General features: G+C 35.8%; 1 protein-coding gene across 3 annotated transcripts in view; it reads left to right on the top strand.

Moving 5' to 3' along the window:
- SLC44A5 (solute carrier family 44 member 5) overlaps positions 1-5,350 on the top strand; it is a 198,570-nt gene extending 193,220 nt beyond the window's left edge. For 2 of the 3 annotated variants that reach the window (XM_026679332.2, XM_087960482.1), the window contains exon 22: positions 748-1,443. In XM_026679332.2, coding sequence (XP_026535117.1) covers positions 748-860 — 113 coding nt within the window. In that variant the 3' untranslated portion in view covers positions 861-1,443. Of the gene's footprint in view, positions 1-747; positions 1,444-4,800 lie in introns of those variants that run through there. The other variant, XM_087960483.1, reaches the window with a different exon arrangement.
- The last annotated feature ends 12,176 nt before the right edge of the window (positions 5,351-17,526 follow it).

The raw sequence follows: 17,526 nt of genomic DNA, 5'->3' as shown, positions 1-17,526 counted from the left end.
GAATTATTAACTATTCTCACATTAGTATGTGCTATTGTATGCAAATAGGTTTGGCCATCCTTATGAAATTATAAAGATGACAAATGTCTTTGAGCATCCTAGTCATGGAAATCCCACTTGCTACTGAGAAAGCACTAAAGACAAAACTTTAGAAAAATGATCCAGAGCTCAATAAATAACTATGATTCCCATCTTCCTCTCTCTCCATCTCTTGGTTGTGAATCAACCATTTGCAAACTTGACCTTTATGCGACTTATAGTTGCATTGTAACTGTAGTCCTAGTCTTCTAATCTTCCATATCATCAGAATCTATTTTATTCCAAAAGAATCTGTCAACTGTCAACATGTCATCTTATAATTGTAGTTGATTTACCATTTCGCTCCCCACCACACCCCTGCCCAAGACTACTGTAGAAATACAGTATTGGTAGGTTCTGTGGTTCATCAGTTAATTATAAGTTAATTATAAGTTAATTATTTAACTTCAAAATTAACCTGTTGCATTGGCAAAAAGTACTGATCAGAGCATGGCTTAATGCAGCTTAGCTAACCTGTACGTTATTGATCTAAAATTGCGTATATGAATGCTTGTGATATTCTGCAATGGCATCACACTGAAATTCAACTTTACTGTTGTAGGAATTCTAATTATTCTTTTCCTCTCTTTCTTCTGAATCTCTCATTTGTTTTGGTTGGACTGCATGTCTGCTTTTTGCTTTGGCTCTTTTTGACTACTTTCTACCCAGGCGAAGACTTGGAAAGGAATGATGGATCTACAGCAAAACCTTACTACATGTCAGCTAGTCTGCACCGGATTTTGGGGAAGAAAGAACTGAGTCCCAAAAAGTTAATGGGATGATGCTCAGAATTGCAACAGTGATAGTTTTAAGGAAGAGGGGAAAAAAGCAAATTTAAAAGCAAGATGCGTATAATTTAGACAAAAGATTTTTTTTAAGTATGATGCTTCTGGTTAATAAATCATTTGTTTTGCTTTGTACTATCTAAAAATAAGCAAATGGGCAACATTTTCAAAATGTCTTTTAACCGCTGTGAAATAAGGTCACATCATAGTTTTTATAGAGTGCCTAAGGGAAACGTGTAAATGTGAAGCTTCTTTTTTTTAACCTTTAGCTCTTAGTGTTTTAATAACTTTTCTAACTTGAGATTTTGCTGGCTGAAATGACAGCCATTTTGATAACTTTTTTTATAGGTGTATATTTGTAAAGGATATTCAGGCAATTTTTCAAAGCACTTCAATGTATCCTAATTAGCCATAAACATATCAAGATTATTGGTAACCAGCAGGTGGTCCTAAATTTGTAATGATGGTGCTACGGCTGCATTTTTACTGTATGTGCTGATTGACAGCTACTTAAACTGTGACTAAAATATACTAATGGTTCCCTGGAAAGAAGGGCACATTGCTAATTCAGTTGCCTCCTAAAAGTTGAAATGGAGATAAATTGGGATCTTGCTGATTTATCTCTAAAAAAAAAAAAATAGGGTAAAGATTCTTTAAATATCTTCATTTTTTTTAAAAAAAAGAATGTTATGCCAATGTCTATTATTCATTTTTTTAAATGTAAGTCATGCAATAGCCCCTGTTCGCCCACTAGATGCAATATTTATGAGTGCAGTTGCAAAATATTAATAATACTGGTAAAGAATGCCATAATTTTATATGTGCCATGTAAACATTTTTTTCTAGAAAAAAATATCCATAAAATAAAACCCAATATTAGTTTTTTTTCCCCTACGGAAGAAGTCCTTGTAAACAAACTTGGTCTTTCCTAACTTGGTCTTCTGGAGATCTGTTGGAACTTCTGTTCCAGCCCTCCCCACCAGTTCAACCTTTGTTCAGTGTATCTTTGGAAGACCCTAGGTTGAAGAAGGTTGATCTGATCTAAAACTCAGATCATTCGCTTTTTGTCCTAAGTTTTTCTCCTGCTTCTGCTGCTTGACAAACACAGAGAATTAAGGATTATTTGCCTTTGTAGGTCCCTCTTGCATTATTTATATGAACATGGGATAATTTTTCATTCAGAAAGAAAAGAAATGCGAGAGATGTAATATGAATGAATATTCCTTTTAGCTGAAGTAAAATAAAACTGGTCTTGAGTCTCATAGAAAAAGGCCTAATGAGTAAATATCAAAAATTAGTATTCTTCATCATAAAATAGAATGCATTCCTGTGAAGAAAAATGCAATTTTCTTATTCATAACTGGAATTCAAAATGCAATTACATCATTAATCCCATTTTATATTAGTAAAAGCTGGAGAGCCAACATATTCTAAGCAGAGCTTCTTCACAGTCATGCTGCTTATTTAGGAGTTGTCTCGTTTGAACTTTTATTTCTGTTAAATATTAAAACAATGGGTAGCCTTAGTTAATGCTGTTTCTCCTGGATCATGAGAGGCTTGTGAAATAGGACATATTGTATTAAAAACACGTAATCATGAATTCCATTATCCCCCTCATGACATTATCCTCTGTCATTAACACAGGGGTGATTGGCATTGGTTCTGATTGAAGCTTGTGTCCAGATTTGCACTGGCAATTCTATTTTTTCCTCTAACATATTGTACAAATGCCAAGCTTATCGTTCTAAAATTGAATGCTCCAAAATTCATTCAATGGAACTGCCTAGTTCTACATTAAGCTGGACTTGGTTTTAAGATAATTCAACCAATATTAATTGGACTAATATAGAATCTTAGGTGTTCTTCCCCCAGCATTTTAACTCTTCTATTGCAAAGAAGAAAGTTTTCCTAGAAATCCATTCTGTTAAAAGGAACAACTTATTTCCATATATTTTTTTGACAAAAGTGCTTACATCATTTGGATTCCAAAACACCTGAGAGAGCTATCAATCTGGAATAAATTATATATAGGTACTCAGCTGAATGCCCATTTCAGTGAGTAGATGTACTCCCCCACCCCCAGACAAGTGTAATTCATCCAGATTTGCACACAGTTAGCCCTCATGAAGGAGGGAATGTTTTATTAATTCTACCTACTTCAGCAAAGACTGTTCTAGAACAGGGGTCTCCAACCATGGCAACTTTAAGACTTGTGGACTTCAACTCCCAGAGTTCTTCAGCCAGCAAAACTTAAAACTTTGCTGGCTGAAGAACTCTGGGAGTTGAAGTCCACAAGTCTTAAAGTTGCCATGGTTGGAGACCCCTGTTCTAGAAGGTTGAGAAAGCTCTCTAGGACAACAGGAGTGATGCAGGAGGAACCAGGGACCTGGTTAAAGTCATTTGCAATCCCTCAGCAGGAGCATCCAGAATAATCTGCCTACCCTAATGGAATGGTCCTTTCCATTTTAGAGGAAGACAGTTCCATTCCCTTCTGTGCTACTAAAAGCAAATTAGTTTTCCTGCATGTAAATATACAGATCAAAAGATGAATAGGGCCTCTTAACTACAGCAATCAAGTATTAGCAAACATCTATGGGGAATGTCTCTAGAAGGCAACTTTTGTCCATGGATAACTGGAGAGCAGATTGAATCATATACAATTCATTATTATTTTTTTTAAAAAAACATGTTTTCCCATTGTAATGCCTGCTCAGACCTTAGATTATGGTTAGATATGAACCCAGCTAGCATGCTATCCATATGATGTTAATATCTTGGGATATAAAGTAGGCAAAAATGACTGACTTAGTCCTTGCTAAGCATGTCTTTGCATATTAAATCTTAGGATTAGTCTTAAATGTTTTCAATTGAGATAGTCATTTGAAAAACAGCAAGATTGCACTTTTAATTCACAATGCAACCATTAGACATTGTTAGGTGTCTTTAAGAATTATGACGTATAACACTGGATTGTTTCTAGATAACTAGAACTGATTCTAACAGGAGTGACATTTGGAAAATGTTATCATACTGATTAAAACAGGGGCTTTGCAATCAATCCAAAGAAGCTAACACATAGAGGAGGAAAAACAAACTAAGAATTTGCCAAAGAAGTCACAAAATTACTTTTTTTCCACATGCAATTTTTATTCTGCCTGGTTTTTATTTAACAAACCATGATTAAACTAAACTGTGATTTAATATGTATGTGCACACAGCTGGTAGGCTGTACTTGAGAAGTAAACCCAAAATATAATAGAGAAATGCCCTTAAGGGAAACATTCTAGATGTTCTGTTAACTAAGCAACTGGAAAAAAAAATGTGAAAATGCTAAGCAATAGCACTGAAATTTGGCTGCCATTCAGCCAATTTGAAATGTTCCATAATGGCAAAGTTTACATCTGATAGGCAAAATTCCTGAATATCTTTCTCAGAAAATGAATGAGAATTAATGTGCAGACTAAGTAATAATTTATTTTTGAAAGGCAAATAGCTTTGAACTTTGACTGATGTGTTTCTTAATCCTTAGGACAAACTCTGCCGGTTTGTTATAGTGTCCATTTTATGCATATAGTGCTTTACCATAAAGCTAAAGCTTGATCAAATGCACTTCCTTGCTTTAGAGAAGTCATAATGTACTAGAGAAATCATTTCTTGATGAGATGATAACATTGAAATAGGCTTGGATCCTGCACTCCTTCGAGTCAAGAGCCTTCTTGATGGAACTGGTGCAGCATCTAGCCCACCTGATTCTAAAGGGCTGATTATATTATTGCACCAGTGTTTACAGTATAATAAATGCCAAAACATCCCATGTGTAATATAGATATAGATATATAGATATCTCGCCAGGTGTTTGCTGTTGTGCACAAAAGAGCCAGCAGATGGGAGTATTGGATTGGTTTCATTTTTTGCTCTCTGCCTTTCTTCCTCCTAGTGGGAGATTTAGAAAGTCAGGATGGTTCTACCAAAAGACCTTATTACATGAGTAAATCTCTACTGAAGATACTCAACAAGCATAACATGCAAAGCAAGAGACATTAGAGAAGGTGGACTGTCCTGACCACACCACTGCGTTGGGTCTGGTGCATTGTTTCTGCAATACATTGTCAGCTTTTACTTGTGCAAGTTTTATACCAAAGCTATTGTACCTGTGAAACCATCTGAGTTTGTCGTGACACCAATCTTTAAAATTCCAGGGACAGAGGAAACATGAGAGATTTCTTTTGTATCTCTTCTCTCTCTCTCTCTCTCTCTTGATTTCTCTCTTTAATTACTGTGGCTTGGATGTTTTGGAGTGGAAGACTATTAAAACATTGGTTGTTGTTTTCTTTTATTTTTCTTCTTTTGAAAAAGAGGTATGAAATGTTTTCCTGTTAAAATTTTTGTCCTAGGTGAGTAAACAGATTTTTTTCAAAACAATGTTAAGAGTTTCCAAGGAAGAAAACCTGTAAATGTCCTTTTTCAATATATATGGTCAAAGAATATGTAAATGTCTCTTGACTGCATTTCAAGTTTTGTCACTTTCCTACCCTGTACAGCTGTGTGCTCCAATACAAAGTGCCTTACTGGCTATTGGTATCAACTAGTTTATGTTCCAAAATTTACAAGCACCATTTGAACCATTAATCTACTATTGCTTGAAACAAAAACTCTCTTTCGATTTACTTGAAAGTATTGGTACAAATTTGGTTGGTTTATGTAGTTGCAAGTGTGATAAAATCTGTATTTTCCCACCTCTAAAAGCAAAGCAGTAGGCAATATAACATTTAGGGGAATAGGTTTTTCAGCCTAGTTTTATCCTGCTTGATTTATAATTCAGGCTACTGAGTCTGCTGATTTTCCACTTCAACATGTGCTGCAACCCACATATAAACCTGTTTTCTGGGGTATTTATTCAACTTCCTCTATCCAGGAGATCAGAAATAGGCATGCCAACTTTTCAGCCAGGTGAAAGTGGCAATCTGAGTGGCAATTTGATCCATGACAATTAACAACAAATATTTATTGCCCTGCTAAGAAATATTACCAGATGATCCTAATTTTAGAAAGTCTTTCTTAACAACAAAAAAAAAAAAAAGAATAATTAGATAAAACAAATTATAAAGAAAAACTTCCAGAGCAATGCCTAGATCTGCACCCCACTTTCCCCCAATCTAACTAGGGTGGCATTAACTCCAAAATAAACCAATCCAGCTTCTCCCATCCCATGTCACAAAAACCATATCAGCACTGGTATACATAGCTGCCAGAAGCCACATGACAGAAAGAGCAGACCCAAGATTTTTTTTCCAAAAAAACTGTAATATTATCCACTGTAATATTGCCTGTAAATTAAGGTATATAGCTAGTCCTCAACTTATCATCATTCATTTAGTGGCTGTTTGAAGTTACTCTGGCACTGAAAAGAGTGGCCTATGACCAGTTTTCACACAACCACTGCAGCCTCCCCATAGTCACATGGTCAACATTCAGGCGCTTGGCAACTGTCATGTATTTTGTGAGGGTTGCGGTGTCCCAAGGTCATGTGATCACCAGTTGTGAACTTCCTAGCCAGTTTCCAACAAGCAAAGTCAATGGGGGAAGCCAGACTCACCCATATGATTCATTTAACAACTGTAGCATGAAGGTCTTAAAATGAAACAACTCCGTTAACAGCTTAACAACAGAAATTTTGGACTCCACTGTGGTCATACGTTGAGGACTCTCTGTATACTTGAATGTGGAAAACAAAAAACACATTTCCTTCTTTCCCAGCAAAAGAAGAAAAATAAAAAGGATATGAAGTGAGGGAAATGGGTAGATGTCCAAGAAAGGGGGTGAGGAGCTTATTTAGGAATTACACAAAAGGCTGGAAATTCATTGGGCAACTCTTTTTAAGAAAAGACTAGACAGTCACTTGTTTGAAATGGTATAAGGTCAGATTTCCTGCTTGAGCATGGGGCTGGACTAGAAGACCTCCAAGGTCCCTTCCAGCTCAGTTCTGGTTTCCTAGTTGTATAAAGGCAATTAAGAGTTGTGCGCGAGAATCACCTCAAGTGGCAAAGGTGATTTTTGTGAAGCAAGGCAGGAATTCAGAAACTCTTCCTCATTCCAAGTTGTTCAAAGTGCTTGGGCTTTTCTGCAGTGATGTTTGCAGTCTTTTGCACTTCCTGCCCGTTTCTTTGCTTTATTAGCCATGAAACAGCTGCTCCAGATACAGCCACGGGGATCAGCTGTGAAGTTGGCAGTCCTACAGACTAGCTCCCATGTGAACGCTGGGAGGAAAAGAAATATTTGTCTTGCTTGGCCTTGTATGTGTGATGCCTGTAGATATCTTGGCTTTCAGAGCTGATGAAAACCATGCGGGGTGCTTTGTAAAAACAGAGCTCCGAGCCTGCGGCTTGAGTGGAGTAGGGCTGCGCCCTCAGCATTTGTGTGCATGCTCAGATTACCATTCTGTTGGTTGTCTGCAAATGCGGCCCTCATGATTAGCCCAGAGACTCCCCCCCCCCCGCCCAAAGCATAGAAAATATGGGTGCCAAATTGTGTTGCAGTGCTCTTTTGGCCAACTTGCTGAACAATTCCAGGGAGGAATCTTTTCAAGGAATGGAAACTTGGAAGGGTATTTTGCAAAGTAGTCCTCTGAACTCTACGGCCATTTAGTAATCGTTATTCTGAAGTTACACAAATGAATGTTACACTAGCAGCGGCAGTTGTGACTGGATAGCAGTGCTACCTAACCACAGGTAGAATGGGCATGCCCCTTTAGTTTTGCATCTGCCCTTGCTTTCATCAGGACAATTATAGTTCCCATTAATGTCAGTCATGTTGCATAAATACTACTTAACAAAACTTACAATATTGCAGTTTTAAAAAGTATTTCTTAGGTCTAACAGGACAACAGGACATCTAAAAGTGCAAACCTTATATGTTTGCTCAGAAGTAAATCTTACTGAATTAAATGAAACAAATTTGTTTCCTCCAGCAACCCCATACTCTGCTTAGGAAAAAAAAGTGTTAAATATTAGATACAAAGCTTAACTGAATTTATTTGGTAGCAAATCCCCTTGCTTCTGACTAACTGTGCCTAGGTTCATGGAATTAAGGGTAAATTTTGGCTTTATTAAAATTAGAAACACTCATTATTGCTCCTGGAATCAAGATATATATTTTAGAGCCAATTATACAACGTCTTGTACTTCCATGCACTAATTAGCTGTCAGAATCACTTCATCAATTATTCTATAATTTAGAGTCCTGCTTTGTAAAGTACAAGAAATTGGAACAAGGAAATACACATAGTACACTAGTGTAAAGTATTGCTTTGTTAACAGGTGTTAAAAGGCTATTTCATTTCTAAAATCCATCTAAAGATAAGATATTATTTTAAAGGATGAGTTTTAATTTTCTAACTTTTGATACAATCTATTATTCCCCTTCTAAAATGTTAATTAACATTTATAGTTCATGGTAATAAAAGAGGAACTTAATAGCTTCTTAGTTTCTGAGATGTATTTTAATACTTCCTTAATCTTTAATGCAGCCTGTGATAAGGGGTACATCACCATTTCAAATATGTACTCATAATTTGCATGGTAACAAATGAAGGACGTTTTCTGTTTCTCAGCTGATCACATTTCTACTTCAAATGTGATTTTTAGCGACTGTTTTTGTGCTCAAACCAAATTAACTTGAGCACATGGCCGTCTGAACTTAAAATCTATTTGCTTCTGCTGTGCAGAAATTTTAGAAACATATTGTTGAAAATATCTTTGCAAAACTTAATATTTAACACAAGTTGTTGTTACTTATTGTTTAACAGCTCTTAAGATTTGTTCTAATAAAGGTTTAGATATAAAATGATGGACTCTGGTTTTTTTCCCTTCCTCTCATATGTGTGATATGTGTGTTCCTTCCTTACAGAGCCTACTTGCAGTACTTCACTGTTCCACAACATCTATTGGGTTAATAAACACAGAATACAATGCTATTCATGTTTACTTAGCAATAAGTCCCACTGGTTTTATTAGGACTTCCTGCCTAATACCATGTGTGATGCCCTGTCATGTGTTACTCAAATGTAATTCCTAATGGTTCTAGATAAGGTGACAGCAATTTACAGCTGAAGGTTTGCATGATATCCATTTTACTTGTCCCAAATTTTAAAAAAAAAAAAATATGGAGAAGTGTTCAAATGATTCTTCACATAATAACCATTTGCAACAAACCTGAATGGTTGATAGATTGAAAAGCAAGGATGTCTACCCAATCCATACCTCCTTTTTATGTCTTATAAAGCAGTGGTCCCCAACCACCGGGCCCCGGACCAGTATCGGTCCGTGGATCATTTTGTACCGGGCTGCCTATTTTGCTTGGGTGCCGCCATCTTGTTTCGACGGCGCTTGAGAAAATGCTTCCAGGTGAGCTTGTCGGTCGTTGGTTGGAAAGTGGCGTTTGGGTGCTGAAGGAATCTTCGTGCCTTAGTTTCATCGAAAAGGGGGGAGGACGGCTTCGAACGAAGAGCCATCCTGATGGCGGTGGAGTCTCGCGTTACTCAGGAGGAGATTAAGAAAGAGCCCGAAAAGCCCATCGATCGCGAGAAGGTACAAAGGAGGAGTTGAAGGTGGCGGCGAGAAGTGGGGGACGGCTGGCTGGCCGGTCGCTCGGCTCGCCTTGCCTTGGTTGTGTGTGCTGATGCCAGTACCGGTCCATGGATCGGTCCGTGGATTGTACCAGTCCGTGGTACAAAAAAGGTTGGGGACCACTGTTATAAAGCTATTCTGAACTGCCAAGTTTTATTGCTACTGATCTTCAGTCATCCAATTTCCTTTTTTTCATGATGGTCTAGGTAGGATCAGTTGAAAACTAGGGGAAGCTTATTACTGTACTGTAATTATTTCCAAAGTCAAGTGATGGATTTGAATGACTTTGGAAAGTCATTGGAAACAGTGGTGGGATTCAAATATTTTTATCACCAGTTCGATGGGCGTGGCTTGGTGGGCGCACTTTGCGCGCATGCACACACTTTGCATCCACATGTGTGCCAAACGAGCACTTTGCGCAGGCACAGAGGCATTCTGACTCACCTCCTGCAAGCCTGCACGATCCCGATCGCTTCAGCAGCTGGCACGCGGCACTCTTCTGTGCCGCGCAAAGCACCTGCGCTTCAAATTCAGAGGATAAAGATGAGTATGGGAGCCCAGGCGGGCGGGTGGGCTCAACAGCAGAGCAGCGGAGAGAACTGGTTTGGTCTGCACTGCTCATCGCTGCTTCCGGCTCGCCAGAACCAGGCCGAATTGGTAGAATACCACCACTGATTGGAAAGTTATCTTTCAACTTCAAAGCATTTTAAAAATTGAAATACAAGTAGTTCTCAACTTACAACAATTTATTTAGTGACTGTTCAAAGTTACAGCACTGAAAAAAGTGACTCAAGATCATTTTTCATGCGGTCATCGCAGCATCCCCATGGTCATGTGATCAAAATTAAGGTACCTGGCAACTGACTCATATTTATGGTTGCAGTGTCCCAGGGTCATGTGATCACCTTTTGCAACCTTCCGACATGCAAAGTCAATGGGGAAGCTGGATTCACTTAACAACCACGTTACTAACTTAACAACTGCAATGATTCGCTTAACAATTGTGGCAAGAAAAGTTGTAAAATGGGGCAAAACTCACTTAACAAATGTCTCACTTACTGTAGCAACAGGAATTTTGGGCTCAGTTGTGGCCATAAGTTGAGGACTACCTGTAGTGGGAGATTTAGATCTAGTTAAGTCTTGCTCGTATAAGAGCAGATGATTCTGATATTGTTCTTAGTACTAAGTTCTACTTCGTTGCCCCATTCACAAGGCACTGTTATCTAGGGTTAACTGGTTCACAGGACGCAGTGAACTAAATCACACTGGCTTGAAGGATATGAGGCTTAAGGAGATTGGTTAGTTTGTGATTTGGTGTTCAGACAAGCACAATTATGGTTGAATGAATGAAAAGGTCAAAAGAGGCACGCTTCTCCATCTGCATTTCTATTTCTGAGTGGGAGAACTCTTGTTCATTCTGGAAAGCACATGGAATATGTCTAAGCACTAAACACTATAAACAACATATGATACAAGTTTACAACAATATTTCATCATTTATAAATTAAAGCATTAATCATCTTGGATTAAGACAAAGAATGCATTCTAATCTAAAAGCTGGGATTGTTGAGAGTCCAAGATCTTTAAAGTCTACTTTGTATTTACAGAATTGTTTTTAATTAAAACTGGATTGGACTACAACTCTTGGTTGTCCTTGATTATTGTATCTTTGCACATTCCCAAGCCATAACTTATCACAAGCTGCTTATTTTCTCATCTTTAAGGCATAGTCATAAATAGGCTTTTGGTGATTGATGGGTTTTCTGTAACATAGTTTTTCTTAACCTTTATTTTAGATTTAAATCCCCCATTGGCAGAAGGCCATGGAAATCTTAATCCATCACCAGCTGAATTTTAAAATGGGCTCATTCCCCCCACCCCCGCAATTCCATTATACATATTCTGAACTAAACTTCATGGTATGTTCTCTGACTAGTCTATTACTTAAATATAAGCCATGTTTCTTCATCTTCATTAGAGTTACATCTTTTCTCTTGTTCCTAAAGTGATTTTTTAAATGGGGTGGGGATTGTCTTATTTTTACCACTACAGTATCAAGCCTGTAAGGCAGGGGTGTCAAATTCAAGGCCCATGGGCCAGATTTGGCCCATGATGTGGTCAGATCCGGCCCGCGGGGCTGTCCTGGTCTACCCAATGTGAAGAGGAAACATCGGACCAGCGTGGCTTCGGCTCGATCTACCCAGTGTGAAGAGGAAAGATTAGGCCAGCATAGCTTTGGCCTGATCGAAGATATCCAGAGAACTTTATGGTTCAATGAATCCTTGAACTCAGCTTAGTAAATAAACTAAGACCGAATTAAGTTGGTTTTCATTAGCCTGCATCTTCCAAGTCAAACGTGAAAGAGGATACAGTTGGCCTTTTGTAGACATACCTTTCTCTGAAAAACGACTGTGGGTCTTTGTGCATGTAACAGAGGCTAGGAATTAAAGAAGTTATTCCTGCTAATAGTCTCCACGTGGAGTGAATTTTCATAGTAAATAAGCAGCCTTCATTAGAATTGCACATAAAACAATGAGAAAAAAGTGCATCACATTTTATGCAATTTCAGTTCCTCTTCACTATTTATTAAAGCAGCTGTGTCTTTTTCAGATATGTGAGCCTGAAAAATGCTTCATAACAATTTCTCTCCTTGGTGCAGGCAATGAGCAGAAACGTAATGAAAGATATTGTTGCATTGCATTAATGAGTCATAGGCAAGTCTTGCGCTTTGTGGTATTGGAAGTACTATTTCATTTTTGAAGAATGCACAAATCTATGATTTATGTTCACTCATTATCTTCTGAAAAATGTCTACTGTAAGCCCACCACAGTGCAGCTTACAAAAAGTGTTATTTCCTTTCACTTTTATCAGAATTTTACTACACATCAACTTGTAACTTGACTATACATCAGTTTCTGTTGCTTATTTGTAACAGAAAACTGCTCAAATGTGTTACATCTCTGCAAACTAGCAAACAGAATGTTTTTTGCAGGGAAAGGAAAAATTACAAAGCAATTTCTAATGCATCCTTTGGACAAATATATGGAAAATGGATGTTGGAAATGTCATCTCTCCCCTTAAGATTATAGAAATATTATATTCAAACTGGAAGGCAGTTGCTTCTATGTAATTTGTGCAAGTTTGTTATATGTTTAGTGTTTCTCAGCGCTTTGATAATGCATCATTTTTTTAAAAATATAAAATTAAAAAGGGCCAAAACATTTTCCCTAGTTACCCTTCTTGCACTTGTTTCTGAGCAAATCAATTTCCCGCCTCAATACATTTTCATATCCCAAAGCCTCATTTCTGATTATTTGTCTATATAAGACTAATTATATAGTTCTGCTTTTACGTATGAAATATTTGTATTTGGGAAAGGAGAAAAAAAATACTGCTACTAACACAGCCATTGTTTTCTTGAATAATAATGTACCAGTAATTTGCTTATACGTAAATGTTACAAAACCAGAGAAGGGCTATTTAAAAACGTATAAGGAAGACTAATCAAGCAGCCCCCAGAAAAAGCTAGATGTTTCCTAGGCTGTCCAGTTAAGAACACTTAATCATCTGCTCAACACTTCTGTCTTCACCTCAGTCTTAGGAAGTACAAAGGAATGTGATAGGAATTCTCCTGCCTACCACCCAGAATTATAGAACTTAAATGTGAATGCCTGAAACAGCGTAGCTATGTAAGTTTGCAGTTTTGCAAATGGGGTATATTCTAAAGAATTCTATTCTAAAGTCAACAAAGCCCAGGCTGCAGATGTAAAATAAAGAGTTTATTGAGAAAGGGGAAGTGCAAGCAAAACAAGAGAAGGCAACAATCACATAGGGTTCAAATCAAATCAGTTCTACCTGCTTGGATCAAGTCTTGGATTAGTCTCAGCACACACTCATTGCAGAAAAATTGGTTGAAAATGTTCCTTTGACCTGTTTAGATGTTTGTAGAAAGGTTCTTCTTTCTTCTACTGCTGCTGCTGCTTCTTGCTTTGCTGATTATTTTTAAGCACTTTCCACCATTTTTATATTACATGCAAAGTAAATGAAAGCCAGCCTCTTTGGTAAAACTAACTTGTTTTTTCCATCAAGGAGAATGTCTCATCTAAAGCTAAATCCACATGACTAATAACTCAGTGGAATTACAAAACCAAATCCACTTCTCACCAGTTCTGCCTCATGAATAAAACAAGGTTATATGAGAGAGCTTTTTGGGATAACAGAAGCTGAATGCCATCTAGTCAGCATGAGATCAGTGAATGAAATTATTCGGGAAACACTGCGATGCCACATCAAAAGTACAGATTGGTTACAATAAAAAAGTGATACTTTGAATTTAACAAATGTCACCGATCTGTCAGGAATCTAACAGAGAATACATTAAAGGAATAATCTTTCTTCAAATAATAGCTTTCCATTCATTTGTTAAAATGGTTGACTACTAAGATCAGAAGAGAGACCAATTAAACAATGCAGCTTATTTTTTGGGCCAGTGCCCCAGTCCACACATATCTATTTGTTGGACATGAAAATTCTTAGCAAGAATCAACGCAGACCACCTGATTTTCCTTGTAGATGTCTATAATTTTGCTTACAGAGCATCTCAGACAGTATCCTAGATAATTTTGGGGCTGATTTCAAACTGGAACTTGATACTACAACTGATAACTGGACAATAAGGGAACATGAAACTTCTGCTAGTCAGACTACAAAAATGATCTAAATCAGACCTAGTAGTGACAACATATTACATAATATTAATAATAATATTCAAATCCCCTCAGTTGATCTTGAGTAAATCTCTCTCACTTAACTTTACCTACCTGTGAGATCTATGAAACTATAGAAAGAGCCAACTCTAAGTTCTTTGATGAAAAGATAGAATAAAAAATGATTCATTCTAGATGTGTCTAATAATATATTATGCACACCAATATCCATGTCAATAGATGTCCATTATTCAATTTTACTTTGGATACATGCCCATATTGCATGATAAGAATTTATATTACTATGAAAATATCCCATCTTTCCAGTGAATTCCAACAATGTGTGAACCAAATTAAGTGTTATATTGGAACATTGAATCTTGCAGAATTTCCAGAAATTCATAATAAAGGTAACCCAATCTTTGAAGTATATAATTGGAATGAATTTTGCAAAGGGAATAGAATCTTAGTAAGCAATCTAATAAATAGATAGGACCTGGATTAGGAATTTATTTCATTATAAGGAAGTGCCACTTGATGATAAAAGTTTTGGTGATAAAAGTCCAATCACAACATAAAGTATAATGAAATTTATGATTACATTATAATAAAAATTGGAAGTGCTTATGTTTTAAAGCTCTGTCTTGAACATTTTAAAATGTTTTCAATACAATGGAACAAATATAAAAGATGTATTAATCATATAGTTTGATCTAGAGTGGCTCATTAATAATTCACAATATACTTTTATGAAATTTAATCATTTAAAATTAACATTTTATACATTTTTTTAAAATGTACACTGGACCAAAAAATAACCACAATAACAATGAAACAGAAAATTTACAATGGGCAAACTTTATTTTCTTAGTAGTCAATTGAGAACTTATTACATTTTTTGGGCTTTAGAATGCCTCAAATAGACCATAACATATAAACTAGTATGTTGTGTTAATTCTATTTATTTTATCAACCTCCTCCACAATTATGTTTAGATGTCCTCGGGAAAGACTGTCATATGTTAGGATTTGGAGCTTAAAAGTTGTTCATATCTGCAAGTTTACATTTCAAGACTATCTTCTTGTATAGGGTATGTTTAAGGCACCAATGTAAATGGCCTTTTTTTTTTTTTTTGCCAATATATCTAAGAAATAAGTGTGAAGACTCATGCTGATATCATCTGTTGTCATGTGATCATCGTAGAAAGATTAAATCCTGAATTGTGGAAATCTGGCATGTAAGAGAATAATTTTGTATAGTCATAATGATAAAAATGCCCAGGAGTTACATTTATAGTCAAATGTAGAAGGAAAATTCATGCAGGTAGTTAAGGGCATATAAGTATTTTTTTTAAAAAAAAAATGGCAAAATGTCCTTGAAAATGAAATATATTTACCATACATACATACATAATCCTGAAGCTTGTAAAAATGATATTTAAAAATTAATTACCAATTAATATTAGTGTTATTCTGAGGTTTATGAAATAAAATGGTTTCAATCCTTTAACAGCTGCAAAACTTGATTATGTAGGGATACCTTCCACAAGTAAACAAGCAAGTTGGCTGCTTACTAAAGCAGCAGTTACTGTAATGTTGCATCCAGAAACCAATAATAGATCACCCAGTAAGAATAAACGTGAAGAAATTCACAAGTTTAGAAAATTGGATTATGTAAAAGGAGGGTTTTTTCTTCCTCCCAAGTATTATTAGAGAGATAAAACTTATATATATGAACCATAATTTTTTGGGGAAATAAGTGGGGGGGATTTTTTCTCACACGATATGATTATATTAACTTAGGGAATATTCTTCCACAAGAATAAAATGACTGAAGCAAGATGGATCTCTTTTCCAATAGAAGTATTGGAGAAATAATCTTGGTAAGCTTTGCAAATGCAAAGATTACAGAACAAAATTTTCCAAGGGATAACTGTGGTGGTTCTTCACTGATGGTTTTTTTTAAGCCACAGAATAGGAATCCTGACTTGTGGAAATGTATATTAAATAGAAGAAACTTTTGTGATATGGAAGTAGGGAAAAGAAAGGATGCTGGGGATATTTCAATATATGTTGACATGATCCAGGTACAGGACAGGACAAAGTAATTTTTTTTTGTAAATTTTATTTGAGTTTTCACAAAAAAATACAAATAAAACATCTTTTTTTAAAGTAGCGTAATCCCGGGTTGCATTTCTTCGTACAGACACAAATTCAATTTCATGCTCATTTTTATGTTCTATTCCATATCTTATTACTGTTTTACATTTTCTACATAGCTTCTCCCCTCTTTTAATTTTCTCAATTTTATTTTAATTATCTCGTCTCAATTCAAATCATTATATTTATACTTTTTGTCTGGCCTGTTTCAATTTCATATTATCTTTTCTCATTAAACAAAGTTTCTCCTGTAGTTGCTGATTGGAGTATGACACCTTTATATCTATAAGTTTATCCATTTAACTCTTATTTAGGCTTCAATATATACCTTAAAGTTATAACATTCAATATAATACATAACTTCCATTCGGATTCTGCTTGGTACATTCTTAAAATACACACTATATTCTTTTTTAAAAAAGATTATAAATATATGTAATTAAAACAACACATTCCATTCCAATTCAAGTCTATCATTAATGTTAATATTCATTAAAATCTTAACTTCTTTAACATTACTTTTCAATTAAATATCATACTTCTATGGGAACAGTTATAAGCTTTCCATAATTAATTCCCCCCCCCCTTCACTTATATTTTATAAAACATTAACTAATTAAAATGTTCCCGTCCCTTCCTAATTCAATTTTCTCATTTATTTTATTTCATTTATTTTATTAACAAACATTTCACTAGATTACACTAACTATTTTATCCCTCATTTTAATCATACATTGTTTCCAATTTTCTAAAATTATTTCTATTACTAATATCACAATACAATCTTATGTACCTTTACAGAATCTCTTTTTCAGTTAAATTTTCACCCATTATCTCTAAATAGGCCCTGTTTCTCTATATCTTGTTTCTGTCCTTTGTAACTTCTTTTCTTTCCTACTTCCCTCTCTTCTTCTCTCTCCCCTTTTTACCCCCTTGTCTCTCTACCTCTATTTCTCTCTTCTGTATTCCCCTCTTCTGTTGCTTTCCAATATTATACTTATTTTTCAAACTATTTTTCTTTTCTTTGGTTGTTTTTTTAAGTCTTAAATTCTCCATTCTCTTTCCCCCCCCCTTTCCTTTTTCTTCCCCACATAGAATTACTTGTTCATTAAAGATGGCTTCTTCTTTGTCCCAGTCTTCTTGTTTTGCAGACGTTTCTTGTTGTTTCTCATA

This window comes from Notechis scutatus, chromosome 3 (genome assembly GCF_049901735.1).
Source record: "Notechis scutatus isolate UNSWTSFEM ecotype Mainland chromosome 3, rNotScu1.2, whole genome shotgun sequence".
Classification (NCBI taxonomy): domain Eukaryota; kingdom Metazoa; phylum Chordata; class Lepidosauria; order Squamata; family Elapidae; genus Notechis; species Notechis scutatus.
Note: the sequence above shows the minus strand (reverse complement) of the source record. Positions and strands in the feature narration are given on the sequence as shown.